The following is a 14,435-nucleotide window of genomic DNA, read 5'->3' as shown; positions in this document are numbered from 1 at the left end:
AGCACAGCCAACGTCAAGTATTGATCGTAAGGAGGCCGCCCCGCGATATCCCGGGAGTGAGCGAACAGCGTTCAGAGTACTAGTGGCAGGTAGTACGCGACCGGCCCGGCACTCCGAGCGAATCTTCATCGAAATCGCCGGAGGAGAGACCTTGGACGCGAACCTCCATCATCGCATGCTCGCTTGTCCAGCTCCAACACAACACTCAGCTCCGTACGCACTTCGTGAGCGCGCTTTTCAACCTCGCAAAACCGCCGCCCAGGCCCCCTGCATCGAAGGATACGCCAAAGTTGTCCGACGCGCCGGCCGCTCTCGTATCCACCGTGACATCCGACCGTGAGCGGATGACGACGTCCCACCACGCGCTGCTTTCTTGTGAAGCTGGTGAGCGCGAAAATCCATTAACCGCACGCCCTGTGTACACGTAGATATGCCGGGAAGCATGTTTGCCTCACCGGAGGATTCTACATGGGGTATGTACGTATGCATACTGCTTCCTCACGATTGAAGGACTACTGAACGCGCTGATCAGGCGAAGAAGAAGAGCCGGTCATCGCTCGCGGCGTGGCAGCTCGCAGTCGAGTGTCCTCGTGTGTAATAACACGATGGCTATGATTGCGTCGTACCCGCCTAATCATTCTCCGGCCAGGCTGGAGAACAAGAACTTTCATCAGGAGGATGTCAAGTCTCCGCGCTGACAGCCTCAAGAACGTCCATCGGCGCGGCGTGGCATCCAACCCTCGACTAAAGCCTCAACTTGTGCGTCCAATCCGCGCACATAACATATCAGCGTAGGGTGCCATTTTATCGGTGAGCATGTTCACTGCGCTGTGGCCTGCAATATATGGAAGTAACACCTTCGCTTTCCAAAGACGATGAAATCCTACCACACCGATTTGTGCTTCCGAGTGATGAGGGACCGGATACTCACAGCTACTCAACGCGCTCCGTCTCGAGTTGTGTACGACAGATTGACGCTATCGAGGCGCGACCGGCTGCGACCAAGTTGGATGCCTACGCATTGATTCAGGAGGATATAAACAAGGTCCGTCTGGGGTGCTTACAATGCTTCATCCCTCCCCCGACTTATCGTCCTGCCGAGCCTATCCGGCTCTCCGTCTCTCATTGGCCGGTCCATTCATTCCTACTGCTGCCCTTCCTTTACGTTCCAATGAGCATACTAGGTCCTTCCGTCACCGTCGACGATAGCGATTCTCGTATCCACTACTCTAGCGGGTGGGGCTTAGTAAATTACAGTGCCGCATTCGATGACACCCTCCACTATGCGACTGGAGGAGGCATGACGGCCACGTTCACATTTACAGGTCGTCTCCTTTAAAATTGTTGGTCCCGGCCCACCGCTAACTCGCCTTGTCTGCAGGAGTCCAGGTCGGCGTCACAGGTTGCGGCGGGAGCACCAACGATTATGGATGGCCGTCGGAGTCTTACGTCGTCGACGGCATAACCTACAATACTGATGATCAGAGCAACCTGACCGAGACGCCGGATACCTTTTTCTGCGATGCCGACTTCTTCACCTCGCCTTTGCTCCTCCCGGGCTTGCACACCCTCGTGGTCACAAACCTGAACGGGACGGCGCCGAACACCCTGTGGCTCGATAGCTTCTGGTTCGTCCCAGAAGCCGTGCTTACGACCAGTACCCAATCCGCCATGTACGTCTCCTCTGTCGCTCCCCCATGTACCCCAGCTAGACTGACCCGGTCCAGTTCGGGCGCCGCGACTTCCTCGACTGCTTCGTCCGGGTCCACATCCGACGATTCGGTCCCTGATCTATCTCTCCTTTTGCCCCCTTCTTTTACTCGCGCTTCGACGGCGGAGGCTTCCGCGAGCGCGAGCGCGATTGGGAGCGGTGGGAACGCGGCAGCTAGCCCTCCACAAAACACCGCGGCAATCGTGGGCGGGGCGGTTGGCGGGGCGGTGGGATTCCTGCTCCTGGCGGCGCTCGGCGGCTACTGCTTCAGGAAGCGCAGGTCGTCTCGGGCGCGGCGAGAGCCCCGAGGGGAAGGTGCGTATTTGGCTTCATTGGCTGCCCGTTTCGCAGTCTGACGGGCTTTAATAGCGATTCTCGAGGGCGCCTTCCCGAGTCCGACCCCAAGAGGACACGTACCGCGTCTGACAATGCGGGAGGCACCAGCGTCAACGCTCTCCTCAGCATCCTTGCTGGCGACTCGGGATGGAGACACAGGCTCCTTCAGACTGCCGGAGTCCGTCGCGGCATCTGCTGCTTCGTTAACTTCGGGATCGACGTACCGAAACGAGTACGGACAGTCGTCGCCCATGCCTCTTGCCGCACCGGAGAAGACTGCTTTGTCTGCACTTCCCGGGACCCCTTCGCTGTACTCCGATGTGCAGTCGACGTCTGTCGCGTCGGGCTATCAGGATACCGCCGGTGTGACCCGTGACCCGTTGCCTTTGTCAGGCAAGCTTGACTCCGGAGCACCTCCCCCATATGTCGCTGCGTCCCAGTAATTAGCGTTCGCGAAACTTTCTGAACCCTGATTTATACGCATTCCTGCATTCTTCGCACTTTCTTGGTCTGTACAACTTGTATCGTGTATACGATACGATGCGCTCATTATACCTATACCAAAGTTATCCTACAAGTACATACGAGTCGTACTAATCTAGTCTAAGGAGTATCTTGGCTATGAACTTTACACGCCTACCGGTAGCGCCTCACGCTCACTCACTAGCTTGTTTATGAGTATGTGCCGCACGATAGCACTCGCCGACAAGAAGGATTAGACCCTCGCGAGCCCTCGCGCAGGAGGAGCGGAGCGGCGGGCCGCGGCTATGAGGAGTCCGGGAAGAGCGGAGCGCTCGCTCGATTTCGAACGGTGCAGCAGCGACGCGACGCGATCGTCCTTTCGTTCGTACGACCACGTACGCACTACCATTCATGCTCTCCCCTCGTGTGCCGCCTCTGGCTGCTCCATCGACCGAGGAACTCGGGCAGTACCATCACTCGCTTACCTGTCCATGTCGCAAATCGACGCCCGACCTCCGGCACGCAACACTTCGAATTCCGACATATGCAGCGGTCGTCTCTGGCTCGCTTGCCCCTTTAGCAACTGCAGTCATGTCGGGTGTACTGGGTGAGGCATATACATCTGGAGCTGGTGTACCTGCGAAGACGTGCCGCGCGGAAATACTGGTACGTCGGGCTACTTGGAGCCAGCCAGCCCCAGACGAACGGACGCGCCGCCAGAGACCGTGTTCAGCCCGCCTCCTCCATACCCTCAGCAGTGAGTGCCCGCGTGTTCATCACACAACTGTTTTCTGTGGAATAGAACTTGGGATTTGTTGATTCGTGAATGTCCTCTGCAGTGGGTGTAGGGTTCAGTATATCCATCAGGCACACTATTCACCGCTGATATATAGTATCTATGCAGATACTTCAGCTTGAGCCAAGGATCCGCCATAAGTAGCTTTCGGATGTCAGCGCAGCCACGACAGGCTCTGTCCTCCCAACGCCAAAGGTTTCGGGTGCGTTTTGTTAGCCCTGGGCGCTCGCCTGCGCAGAGAAGCACGGGCGCTTGGCCATATGGAGCGAGCGTTGTTTTCAAGGTCTCGCCTCCAAGCAGAGACGTACGAGTACCCATCTCGTTCACAGCGACGTACTGCTCACTTGAACGAGAACGTAACGAGCAGGATGGTAGGTACCGGAGCCACAGCAATGCCTGCTCGCTTCCCGCGCTGGCCTTGTTTCTCTCCGATTCGCGGCCCACCATCAGCCCCCACACCTCGCGCCTCGGCTAAAGTACAAGGACGCCCCCCATGCGCATCACCGCACGCCGCTGCCGCGAGCGTCGCGCTGTCAAACGTCAACTCCGTGGCGACCTTGTCCGCACAGAGGCCAACCCCGACACCAGCGCGCCAAGGGCTGTACTATAAGACCACAGCGCGAGCGGGGTTGCGGTATCATAAATCTCGCGGCGGAGTGCTGCATCTGGAATATCCCCTGCTTTTTATATCTCCGCGGATCTGTTTGGCTTATAGGTGCGTGTGGGCTGGTTGTCGTGCTGTGTACACCGTGGCTGACCTAGGCGCTCGTGCTGTGTATGTAGAAATGGACAGAGTTCTCCAGGGTTTGCGATTGGCAAAGACAGCGTTGGGCCTGGTGCCCGTGTCTGTGCCCGGACTGGGTCCGGCCGTCGAGCTCGCGTTGAACATTGTGGAGTTAGTCCAGGTATGTCGCATTTCTGTACTGCATGCGTACGAGACTGACATTCGCTGCAGAAGGCGAAGAGTGCGAAGGGGGAGTGTGCGGCACTCGCGCTGCGTGCCGCGGGATTTTCGCTCGGTATATACGAGCAGCTGAAGCATGCACCAGACGTAGACATGACTGGCAGCACCGCGGAGCCTATCGCCGCGCTACTCTGGTACGTTTATACACGCGCTGCTTGATCTTCACTCAACGATAGATCATCTACTCCAGCACCTTGTGGGACGTCGAGAACCTCATGAAACGGCAGGCGAAGAAACGTACAATAATGACCGTACTCTGGAAGCAACAGGAGTTGGAGGACCATATTGCGAAGCTAAACAAACAACTAGACGACGCTTTCAAGATGTTCGAGGTAGGTGCCCTTCTTGCGACCACCAGTCAGAACGATTGATCTTGCTTGCCTTGCATCAGGTCCAAAGCGCTATCGCAACACGGGAGGATCTAATGCGGATCTCTACGGGACAGAGGTTCCTCGTCGAGCGCGCAGAAGACACCACACGGGTCCAGGATATGCTCCTAAACCGTACCGTCCACATCGATGAGAACATGACGAAGGTATTGCAGCACATAGCTGTCAGCATGATCACTACCGACGAGGACGCGGGTACGGTCAGGCGCATTCTCTCTTTCCGTTATCGCGCCGGGCTCATTTCGATTCTGTAGATGGTGCTCAAACGGAAGGATTTTCGGTTGATCAGCCGGATAGACGTCTCGGTCGACAACATGTTGTACGACGGCGACGGGGCCACAGAGCGCTACGAGCTGCGCGTAGAAAAGACAAAGGAGACGCTCATCATCAAGAAGTACTCTGGCAAGGACTCTGAGGCTTTCCGCAGTGCCATCCGGCGCCGGAAGGAATTCGCGCTGCGTTCGCGGGATCTCATGTAGGTGCTTCGAGGTGTGGGATGTCAGGAGGACTTCTACTGACTGCTGTCCACGGGCAATTGATAGGCCGAACCCTCACATTGTGGAACTGGTGGCGTATTCCTCACCGGAGCTCCCGTACGGGTTCGTGGCAATTCCCGGTGGACAAGGCCAGTTATACGATGCATTCGAGTAGTGTACGGGGACTGACACAATCGCGTTCTATCAGAGCACATCCCCTTCGAAGAGGCCTTCCAGAAATTGCACGGTACTGACAGGTTCCTGCGCACTCTTGACGTGGTACGTTCCATGTCGACTCATCCCGTCATACAGATATGCTTACCTTGACATCGCAAGGCGAAGCAGCTGCAGGTACGCGCCTCTGTCAAACGATTCTGAAACTGCCGCTGACTTTCACTCTTCGAATAGTCGGCATTCGACTACCTCGCCCGCGATCTGAAGTTGGTCAAGGAGGTTGGCAAGCGCGGTTCTGGCTGTAATTTCGGCACGCGAGACCTGTATTTCACCCCGGAAGGCACGGTTCGGTGGCATGCAGACGTGTGGACCAGCGACACGCTACCAGGCATGCTCTGTATGGCCGACGGCGTGAGTATTGAGCAGCCGTTCTCCTATTCAATAACACTAACGTTGTGCTTTAGTACCTCGAGCTCGGCTACGAAGACCACAAAGCTATCAGAGGTGCGTGCGACACCCAGCGACAAACGAGACTATTGTTTGTCTGACCTTCCTCTAGCGATCAACCCGACGCGCTTGCGCCAGTTCCTGGACTCGCCGAACCCCATCGAGCGCGCCGCGACGCTCTTCCTCCTCTGGGACAAGCTCACCGAATTCACGGACTTCAATCGCACCGAGGACAACGTCTTCTGGACCGAGGACGTCCCGCTCATCGGGAGCTGCGTCCACGTGGACACGTGGTCGCCAGAGGGCAAATACGTGTACAGAAACCAGAAGGCGGATGTCGTCCAACACCACAACTCTGCATGCATGTTCGCCTTCGACGAGGACGACACGAGGGAGGAGTACCGGAAAATACCGCACGACGGGTACCTGTGTGAGCTGGCCAACAGAAACCGTCTCTTCGACGGCCCCGCGCGGATTACGAAGAGTGTGCTGACGCGAGACGGGTGTTGGAAACGGTGAGCAGCGCAAGCCCATTCCAAGTGGGGCTCGGCTCATGAGGACTCCGCGACTTACGGCGGCTACAGACACACCGTGCTCGACATGGACTACGGCATTGGCATCCGCACGATGCAGGAGATCATGGAAGAAGACAAGTGCCGCAACTTTTTCCTGACGCAGGCCGTGTACCTCGACCTCCCGCGCTACATCGCTGACGTCGACATGCCCCGCGCAGGCCCGGGAGGGCACCTCTCTATAGGTGAGCTGCCGAATCCCATCGCGGCGCCCCTCCTTCTCTGTACTGACAGTCATGCAGTGCACACGCTGCACTTCATCACCACCAGCCATCTCGTCTCACTCGGGCCGTCGCCCATAGGCAAACCGCCCCGTCGGCTGTATTTCTACGAGCGCACTCAGACCGAGTCGGGGATGCAGGAGTTCGATGCGCCGTGGGGGTACTGGTCGACGTCCCCAAAGCCGATCTCGCCCACGGAGTTCCCGCGGGAGGGCAGGACGCGGCCGGCGGAGAACACGGCGTTCATCAAGAAGTATAAAATGGAGGTCGAGTACTGCGGCCATGGTCGGGACTTCAAGTTTGTGTGGATGCAGAGCGTCGCGGGGTTCGTGTTTCGGATCGAGGCTATGTGAGTGGTCTGGGTTTTGCACGTCGCGCGAGAATTGAGCTGACAAGGGACATGCAGGGTCGTTGTACAGAGCTACCGGCTGACGATGGACGAACGTCTGATTCTGCGCGACGTGGAAGAATGCCTCACCGATGCGTACGCGCGCAACAGGAGGGTGCCGCCGACTGTTATCCGGCAGAACGTGCGGCGCAAGCGGGTGGAGATCGAGGAGGTCGAGAGTTACGGACGCTCGAAACGCAGGCGGCTCCTGGAATAATGACCCCTCTGACAAACCCATGACACTTATGTACGACACGTTTAGATGGGCCACGACACTGTAGCAAATAGTTTAGTATGTACTTGTTTCTGTATATATACCCTACGATCGACTGTGCGACGTTATCGCTTCGCGTGCGCTCGCCCTTTACCGTGTTTCCTACCCAGGTTTCCTTCGTCAGGCGTGTCGAGGAATCCGCCCAGTTCTAGAGCATTTCGCGCGGCTTGGTTGATGTGTTTGAAGCGGTCCGGGCCGAGATGGATGCCGCCGAAGTACCGCGTCACTACGATGAGGACGTTGTCAACCTCCTGTACGCCATCGTAATCAGGCTATCAGCTCAAAGAGACGCGAAAGGCACGGATGGCGTACCAGGATCTGCAGCAAGTGTGCGAGGCGCCCTCCCGCTGGCGTTTCGCCGTCATCATCATTGTCTGAAAAGAACAGCCCATGAGTATATCACGACCGGACGCGTTGAGCCACCCTACCTTGATGTAGCGTTGCGCCGACCCGACATCGCCAGGCGTTTATAATAGGATGAGCGGCGCGTGCTATACGCCGGTCCGACAGGAGATGCTCGAGAATGGGCGGAACCTACGACTGACGTGAGTGGGTGCACCAATAATACACCAAGATGGGAGCGTACTTGGGAAGGATCTGCGATACGACACGCGCGTCCAATAAATACGCTCTTGCGGTCTACGATGGGTTCCGCCTCGACGAGCGTAATCCCGGCGGGCATCTCCGCTGGAATTGCTGGAGGTTCGCGTCCTGCTCTCGCGCTTGGTTTTCCCTCCTCCTGCAGCTCGTCTGCTTTGCCCCGCTCGTCGTCCCGTAGCAGCTCACCCGCTCTCTTCTCGCTCATGCGCTCGCCCAGCCATTCGATGCAGCGCTCCTTGACCCACTCCAAGCCGTCGAAGACGCATACGCCTCCAGGCGTCCACTCGACGGCGCCGCGCGAGATGAACGTGCGGAGAACCATACCGAAGAGCGGCGCGTCGACGCCGTACGGACCAATGTAGCGCGAGAGGAGCTGGAGCTGAGGTGGGGAGGAGGATGGGTAGGTTGGTGGGAGCGAGACGAGTAAGATTATAGAGTGGGTAGCTTCTTCATCGTCATCGCCCGAGGATGCTTCTATGCTGAAGAGTTGTGAGTACTGTGCAACACGCGAACGCGGTCGGAAGCTTCACCTGAGCGTGGCTTCCAAACGCATAGTGCCCGGCTCGGCATGGTTGGCGGCGTGTCCGTCGCGATCGGGGGACACAGTGCCGGATGGACTCGGAGGCGTCCAGATCTTGAGCGCGTCCTCGCCGTATATGCTTTGCAGCACTTCGTGGACGAGGAGCGTGCCCGCGAGGAAGTTCGATAGTCGAGTGTAAAGGAATTGGATGAGGACTAGGTGGGGAGTGTTGCCACAGATGAAGGGCGCGCACCGCCAAGTTCTGAGGCAATTGCCTCGCGTTCGGGGTCAGGATCTAGCGAGAGCTGCGCGATGAGGTCCTCGACCGTCTCGGGCGTGGTGCCCATCGTTTGCGGCTTCCTCTCCAGGTAGGACAGCGACTGAAATTCCGTATGAACAATTTGGGGGAGACGCAGCTCAGAGTGACCCCAGTGTGTGTCGTATATGACAGCGATACACAGCGAGCGTACACGGAGGACAGAGAGCTCGATGAATGTGGCGGTTTGGAGCAAGGACGAGGGGGACGAGGAGGAGTTGCCGTTTCTGGGTTAGATCTGGCCGATCAAACATGCAGATCGGAGATAAACACCGCAACCTTAACCCAAACACTACTAGACGTTAGGCCCGTGCTACGCACGGGCTCCCCTTGTCTGAGGAGTCCTCAAGGGTGCGGCAATTTGTGGGCGGGAGGATGTCCCAATTAGAGGAAACCTTTCCGTATGTTCCCCCGTAAGACGTGAGCCCCTCGTCAAAGCGAATCCTCCTGTATCATGCGGGCTGCCTGCAAATTGCGAGCCCATCTGGTCGGACCGGCCGGATTGACGCTTGCCAGCCTACGCGACGCGAGCCCCCTTGTGGCTGTAAGACCCTCTCGTAAAACGTAACTCACCCGTAAGCTGTTGGTGTCTAAGGATCCGCAGAAGGAGTTGCAAACAGGGCTGTTGTAAATACGAAGAACTCGATAGAATGCATATGGCAGGAGGAGTAAGGGTAATGCTCCCCGTAAGACGCCCGTGGCCACGGCTGGGAATCTTATGTAAGCGCATCCAGATAAGATCTAGATTGTGTCCCACCTTTCGCCTCCTCGACGCCGACCGCGCAACGGTAGGGCGGATTTTTTTCTTCTCAGTTATCTCTACGCAACGGTAAGGCCCCGTGGGGAAAGTTGTAAGATGCAGCGTAACGGTGAGCTTGCGCAATAAGGCGCATCAAGTTTGTGTCACGACCTTAATTCACGTATAGATGTCACAACTTGTTTCCTTCCACGACATCCTCAGGCCGTTTCTTCGACCTCGGACTGCTGCACGGCGCTATACCATCTGCTCGAGGTCGACCACTCGATGGGGCTAGCTCAGAGGAGGTCCTCCCGGAGCTCCGTATCTTCCCGGCGCTCCATGGGCGCGAGAACGAGGGCGACGTGCTCTCTATTGTAGGTCCACTGCCCTTGCGGTACCGCCGAGGCAATTTCGCGGTCGGTGTGATGCCTATCAGACACGCGACGGCCGTATTCGCAAGGGTTCTACTTTTACCGGACTCGAACGCTTGGCGAGTGAACGGTTCCTGCCCGAGCTCGGCTCTTTGAATGGGCACATGCCGTGAGCCTCGTGAGAGTGAGGCCGCCGTCGATTCCTCTTTCGCCAAGGAAGTACTCAACGCTCGTCCTATGACTCTAGCTCCTCCCTAGCGTGCCCACCCTCCAGCGCGATTTTCCCCTCATAGCTCCGCAGTTACTGGTAAGCCTCTTTCTCGAGCTGCTTCCCGTCTTCCACATCAGATCTTACCAGCCCTTCCTACTATAACCACTCCAAGTCACTGACTTCGCATGCCAAAGATGTAAGTTCAATGACCACGCTACGCGTCGCAGTCCACATTCTGGCTGTGAGTGCGGACACGCCCATGGGATAAATCCACCGCGCGTGCGACGTATCCACTCAGCACCCCACTGACTCCTTTCCCGTCGCGGTCTCCTGGCGTCGACTCCCCTGCTTCCAAGGCTCACGTCTAAATACGCTCAGGAAATCCCAACTCTCTTTCTTACCTTAAAAGAGCTTCGCGAAGTGCTACGGACCCCACTGTGTGCGCATCGCCCTGCCAACGTGCCCACAACTCCGCGAGACCATGAAGCTCGCTCTCATCCCCCTCCTCGCGACCCTCGCCGCCGCGGCGCCGTCCGCCCCCGGATGGCGTTTTGACCTCAAGGCGGAGACGTCGGGGATCGTCGCGCTCGAGGCCATCGTCGTCTCTCCCACGCTTGTACTCTTCTTCGACCGCGCGTCCAACGACCCGCTCCAGATCAACAACCACTCCGCGTGGGGTGCGCTCTGGAACCTCGAGAGCAGCACTGTCCAGCCGCTCGATGTCTTCAGCAACTCCTTCTGCGGCAGCGGCGCGCTCATTAGCAACGGTAGTATGGTATGCGTGCTTCACTTCGACCGCCCGCGAAGCAAAAGAAAACTCACGCTGGATCCCCATAGGTCAGCGTCGGCGGCGACCCGGACGGCTTTACCGGAAACCCGGCCATTCACCCGGGTAACCAAGCCATCCGCGTCTTCGAGCCATGCGAATCCCCGACCGGCGAGGGCTGCACTCTCTTCGACAACCCGGACGCCCTGCACCTGCTCGTCAAGCGGTGGTACACAACTGCCATCCGTATTTTCGACGGTAGTCTGCTCATCATTGGCGGCATCCACGAGTCGACGCCATTCTACAACACCGACCCGGCTCTCAGCTACGAGTTCTTCCCGCGCAAGGAAGATACTCCGCGGCCGTCCGAGTTCTTGAACAGGAGTCTTCCGGCGAACCTCTTCCCACGGTGCGTCTGCATTCTGCCCGTGATGTTCTAAAGCTGACTCGTTGCCCAGGGCTTTCGCGTTACCAGACGGCAAGGTGTTCATCGTCGCCAACAACCAGTCGATTATTTACGACATCGAGGCGAACACCGAGCGCATCCTTCCCGACATCCCGAACAACGTCCGCGTCACGAACCCCATCGACGGTTCCGCAATCCTCCTCCCGCTTTCCCCGCCCGACTTCATCCCCGAAGTCCTCGTCTGCGGCGGCACTCAGACCGACACCATCGACCCCCTCCTCCTGTCTTCCCAGACCCCCGCCACAACGCAGTGCTCACGCATACGCCTAGACGAAGCCGGTATCGCCAAGGGCTGGGAAGTCGAGCACATGCTCGAGCCACGCGTCATGCCCGAGCTCGTGCACCTCCCCAACGGCCAAGTCCTCATCGCGAACGGCGCGCGCTCCGGGTTCGCCGCGATCGCGAGCGTCAGCGAGCCCGTCGGGAACTCGAACGCGGACCACGCCGTCCTCACCCCCTCGCTGTACACGCCCACCGCGCCGCTCGGACGACGCATCAGCAACGCGGGCATGCCGTCCTCGGGCATCGCGCGAGTGTACCACTCGAGCATCAACCTCACGCCGCAGGGCAACTTCCTCATCGCGGGTAGCAACCCGAACATGAACACGACGGTGGGCCCCGGCGTGAAGTTCCCGAGCGAGTTCCGCGTGCAGACGCTCGACCCGCCGTTCATGTTTGTCGACCGGCCGAAGATTGGGGCGACGCCGAAGAAGCTCGCGTTCAACAAGAAGGTCACTGTTCCGATCTCGCTGCCGCTCGCGCTCACGCGGCCGGGCGCGAAGGTCCAAGGTGCGTCGAGAGTTGTTTGTGGCGTACGTGCCTGTACTGACAAGTTTTGCGCGCAGTGTCGCTGATGGACCTCGGGTTCTCGACGCACGCGTTCCACTCGAGTGCGCGTCTGGTCTTCATGGACGCGACCATCTCGGCCGACCGCAAGTCGCTCACGTTCACGACGCCCCCGAACGGGCGCGTGTTCCCGCCGGGCCCTGCGACCGTTTTCTTGACGGTCGACGACGTGACGAGCGAGGGCGCGTGGGTCATGATGGGGAGCGGGAACTCGCCCCCGACCCTGGAGTGAGTAGGTGGGTGTGCAACTTGTGAAAGTGGACCGGGGATCTGTACGATAGTTCAGCGCGTTCATCGACTTGGATACACCGAGACGTTGGGAGCCTTTAACATAATGCACGATGATACGGAGCGACCTGTTGTACTTCTCATCATGTACCGCCAGTGGAATTAAACCGTGCCTGCTCGGTGGGAAGCGAGCGTGGTACGCCAAATCGAGCGTGAGTCCAAGATGCGAAATGGGCGCCTACATCATGTACGCCTCTCGCCACCTCCCGCCACCACCCCGCGTCCCGGTTCTCGCGGCTCGACGCACAGGACCTCTCGACTGTCGCGGGGCTTCTGCTACTGTATATTCTGGAGCGCTCTGTGACTTGACCAATCTCGCGCTGCAATGCCTTGTCCCCCTGCTGTCCGAGTGATCGTGAGGCTGCCGTACAACCGTCCCGAGGACGCGCCCTCGGACCCTCCTCGAGTGCGCATGCTTCCATCGCACTCGTCTACGCGTACATGCTCATAAATACACGGGCTGTTCTGCGGGATTCCAGGTGGAGTGGAATGCTGAGAAGGAGAAAGTGCTTTGGGAGGTTATCGCGCAGAGTCGCGCTATCGAGGGGGCAGCAACCGACTGTGAGTACTTACCCCCCCCTTCTGGTTGGTGGTCGCGCCGTCGTTATCCTGCGCGAAGTTCAACTGGAAGGAGAGTGCTAACGATGATGTAGGGAAAGGTCTCGCGGAACACCTGCGCGTGCCCCTCCCGTACATCCTCTATCGCGCGCAGGCGCGTTATGAGGAGGACCTCCGTGGTCTCCAAGGGCTCGGCATCCGCAGCCCTGCAGCCCCCTTCCCCTCCGCTCCTTCACCCCAGCGCACCTACGTGCAAGGCGAATACTTTCCGCGTGTGCCCGACTCTCCTCTTCCGTTGCTCCCCCCTCGCGATGTGGCGCACGCGCGCATGGGTTCCTCGTCCTCCGCCGCGGATGGGTTGGCGTCGACATCTGGAACCGTGGCCGGCACGAGTACTCTCCGACCACTGGGCGTTCGCGCTCGCCTGAGCTCGCTGGGAACCCCGCGCGCGCACGCTCAGGTCAGGTCTTCTATCCACGCCGATCCGGTCAACAGCCTGCTGGCTGGCCTCCCTATTACAAACGCGGCGCCACCACTGCGCCAGACGAAGAAGATTTCATCTTCGTCGACCATCACGCTACAAGGCCTGAGGCGGACACGGACACCCCTCCGCCGCCTATCCCCAACTTCATCTCGTGCAGACTCTTCCTCAGCCGGCAGCGACTCGGACGACTCGGACGAGCAAACACGCGAGGAGGAGGCGGAGCGGCAGGAGACGCTCTCGCGCAAGCTGGAGGCTCTCAAGAATATGATGACTTCGGACACCCTCGGGCTCGTCGCAGATCCCGCGCGGGCGCGTGCGAAGCAGAGGGGCCGCGCGCGCCCGATGTCCGGGGCAAGCACGTCCGCGGTGTCGCTGTCGTCTTCGGATGCGCGGCAGAGCTCTTCAATGTCGCGTAGCCATGGCCGGCAGAGCCTTTCAAGCGCGAGCGTGGACTCGCGACAAGGGTCTATACCCTCTATACCATCCCCTCCCGCCAACGCGCCCCGTCCCGTGCACGCGCACCAGCAGGCGCACACCCAGTCCCGCCGTTTCAGTCACCCTCAGCGGCCGCCTATGCGGGCACACTCACAGTCGCTGATAACGTCCCAGTCGCTGTCCCAGTCGCGTTCGACGACCCACTCGACCTCGAGCGCACAGTCGCCCTCTCGAGTGACATCGCCAATGCCCGTCCCGCGACACTTGAGCACCCCGAGCACGAGTCCGCCCACGCTCTCGCCTGGGCGCGCGGTCGGACAGACACATGTGCAGAGCCTGCGGCACGCGGCGGCGGGACTGACGGCTGTGAGCGGGACGGTGAGCGAGGCGTCGAGCTTCAGCGACTTGAGCGGTGAGTATTCCCTTGCTCATTCGTCGTGAGTCCGTAACTCATGTTGTGCCAGACGCGGACTTGTCATCATCTGCGCTCGAGAGTGCGTTGATGTCGAATACGCGCGGTAGTGGGTCGCGGTTGTAAGCATTTAGTCTTCGCAATGTACGACTGCGTTTTGCTGACTACTTGCTGCAGCTCGTCTGCGCGAACCTACCTGTCTTCGGGGCGTCG

General features: G+C 59.0%; 5 protein-coding genes across 5 annotated transcripts; 4 read left to right on the top strand and 1 right to left on the bottom strand.

Annotated features, from left to right (window-relative positions):
* Nucleotides 1-1,171: 1,171 nt before the first annotated feature.
* Nucleotides 1,172-2,490, top strand: TRAVEDRAFT_17945 (uncharacterized protein; the record flags this gene model as incomplete). The annotated part of the gene is made up of 4 exons (XM_008036515.1): nt 1,172-1,325; nt 1,382-1,673; nt 1,728-2,026; nt 2,081-2,490. The coding sequence occupies 4 exons, from the start codon at nt 1,172-1,174 to the stop codon at nt 2,488-2,490; spliced, it is 1,155 nt and encodes a 384-aa protein (XP_008034706.1).
* A 1,600-nt stretch (nt 2,491-4,090) lies between these two features.
* TRAVEDRAFT_43962 (uncharacterized protein) lies at nt 4,091-7,153 on the top strand (the record flags this gene model as incomplete). The annotated part of the gene is made up of 14 exons (XM_008036763.1): nt 4,091-4,210; nt 4,261-4,403; nt 4,460-4,601; nt 4,661-4,858; nt 4,913-5,133; nt 5,201-5,274; nt 5,343-5,413; nt 5,471-5,485; nt 5,543-5,719; nt 5,773-5,812; nt 5,868-6,270; nt 6,340-6,512; nt 6,570-6,897; nt 6,955-7,153. The coding sequence occupies 14 exons, from the start codon at nt 4,091-4,093 to the stop codon at nt 7,151-7,153; spliced, it is 2,304 nt and encodes a 767-aa protein (XP_008034954.1).
* Nucleotides 7,154-7,208: 55 nt separating this feature from the next.
* On the bottom strand, nt 7,209-8,677 carry TRAVEDRAFT_162076 (UPF0029-domain-containing protein; the record flags this gene model as incomplete). The annotated part of the gene is made up of 6 exons (XM_008037038.1): nt 7,209-7,461; nt 7,523-7,584; nt 7,639-7,744; nt 7,797-8,289; nt 8,341-8,479; nt 8,584-8,677. The coding sequence occupies 6 exons, from the start codon at nt 8,675-8,677 to the stop codon at nt 7,276-7,278; spliced, it is 1,080 nt and encodes a 359-aa protein (XP_008035229.1). The 3' UTR covers nt 7,209-7,275.
* Nucleotides 8,678-10,448: 1,771 nt separating this feature from the next.
* TRAVEDRAFT_116129 (glyoxal oxidase precursor) lies at nt 10,449-12,277 on the top strand (the record flags this gene model as incomplete). The annotated part of the gene is made up of 4 exons (XM_008037037.1): nt 10,449-10,742; nt 10,805-11,142; nt 11,192-11,988; nt 12,045-12,277. The coding sequence occupies 4 exons, from the start codon at nt 10,449-10,451 to the stop codon at nt 12,275-12,277; spliced, it is 1,662 nt and encodes a 553-aa protein (XP_008035228.1).
* Nucleotides 12,278-12,569: 292 nt separating this feature from the next.
* On the top strand, nt 12,570-14,084 carry TRAVEDRAFT_26852 (uncharacterized protein; the record flags this gene model as incomplete). Its single annotated transcript, XM_008036569.1, has 2 exons — nt 12,570-12,894; nt 12,987-14,084. A coding segment is annotated over one exon (687 nt), but the record flags the coding sequence as incomplete, so codon positions are not given.
* Between the last annotated feature and the right edge of the window lie 351 nt (nt 14,085-14,435).

This window comes from Trametes versicolor (genome assembly GCF_000271585.1).
Source record: "Trametes versicolor FP-101664 SS1 unplaced genomic scaffold TRAVEscaffold_3, whole genome shotgun sequence".
Lineage (NCBI taxonomy): Eukaryota > Fungi > Basidiomycota > Agaricomycetes > Polyporales > Polyporaceae > Trametes > Trametes versicolor.
Note: the sequence above shows the minus strand (reverse complement) of the source record. Positions and strands in the feature narration are given on the sequence as shown.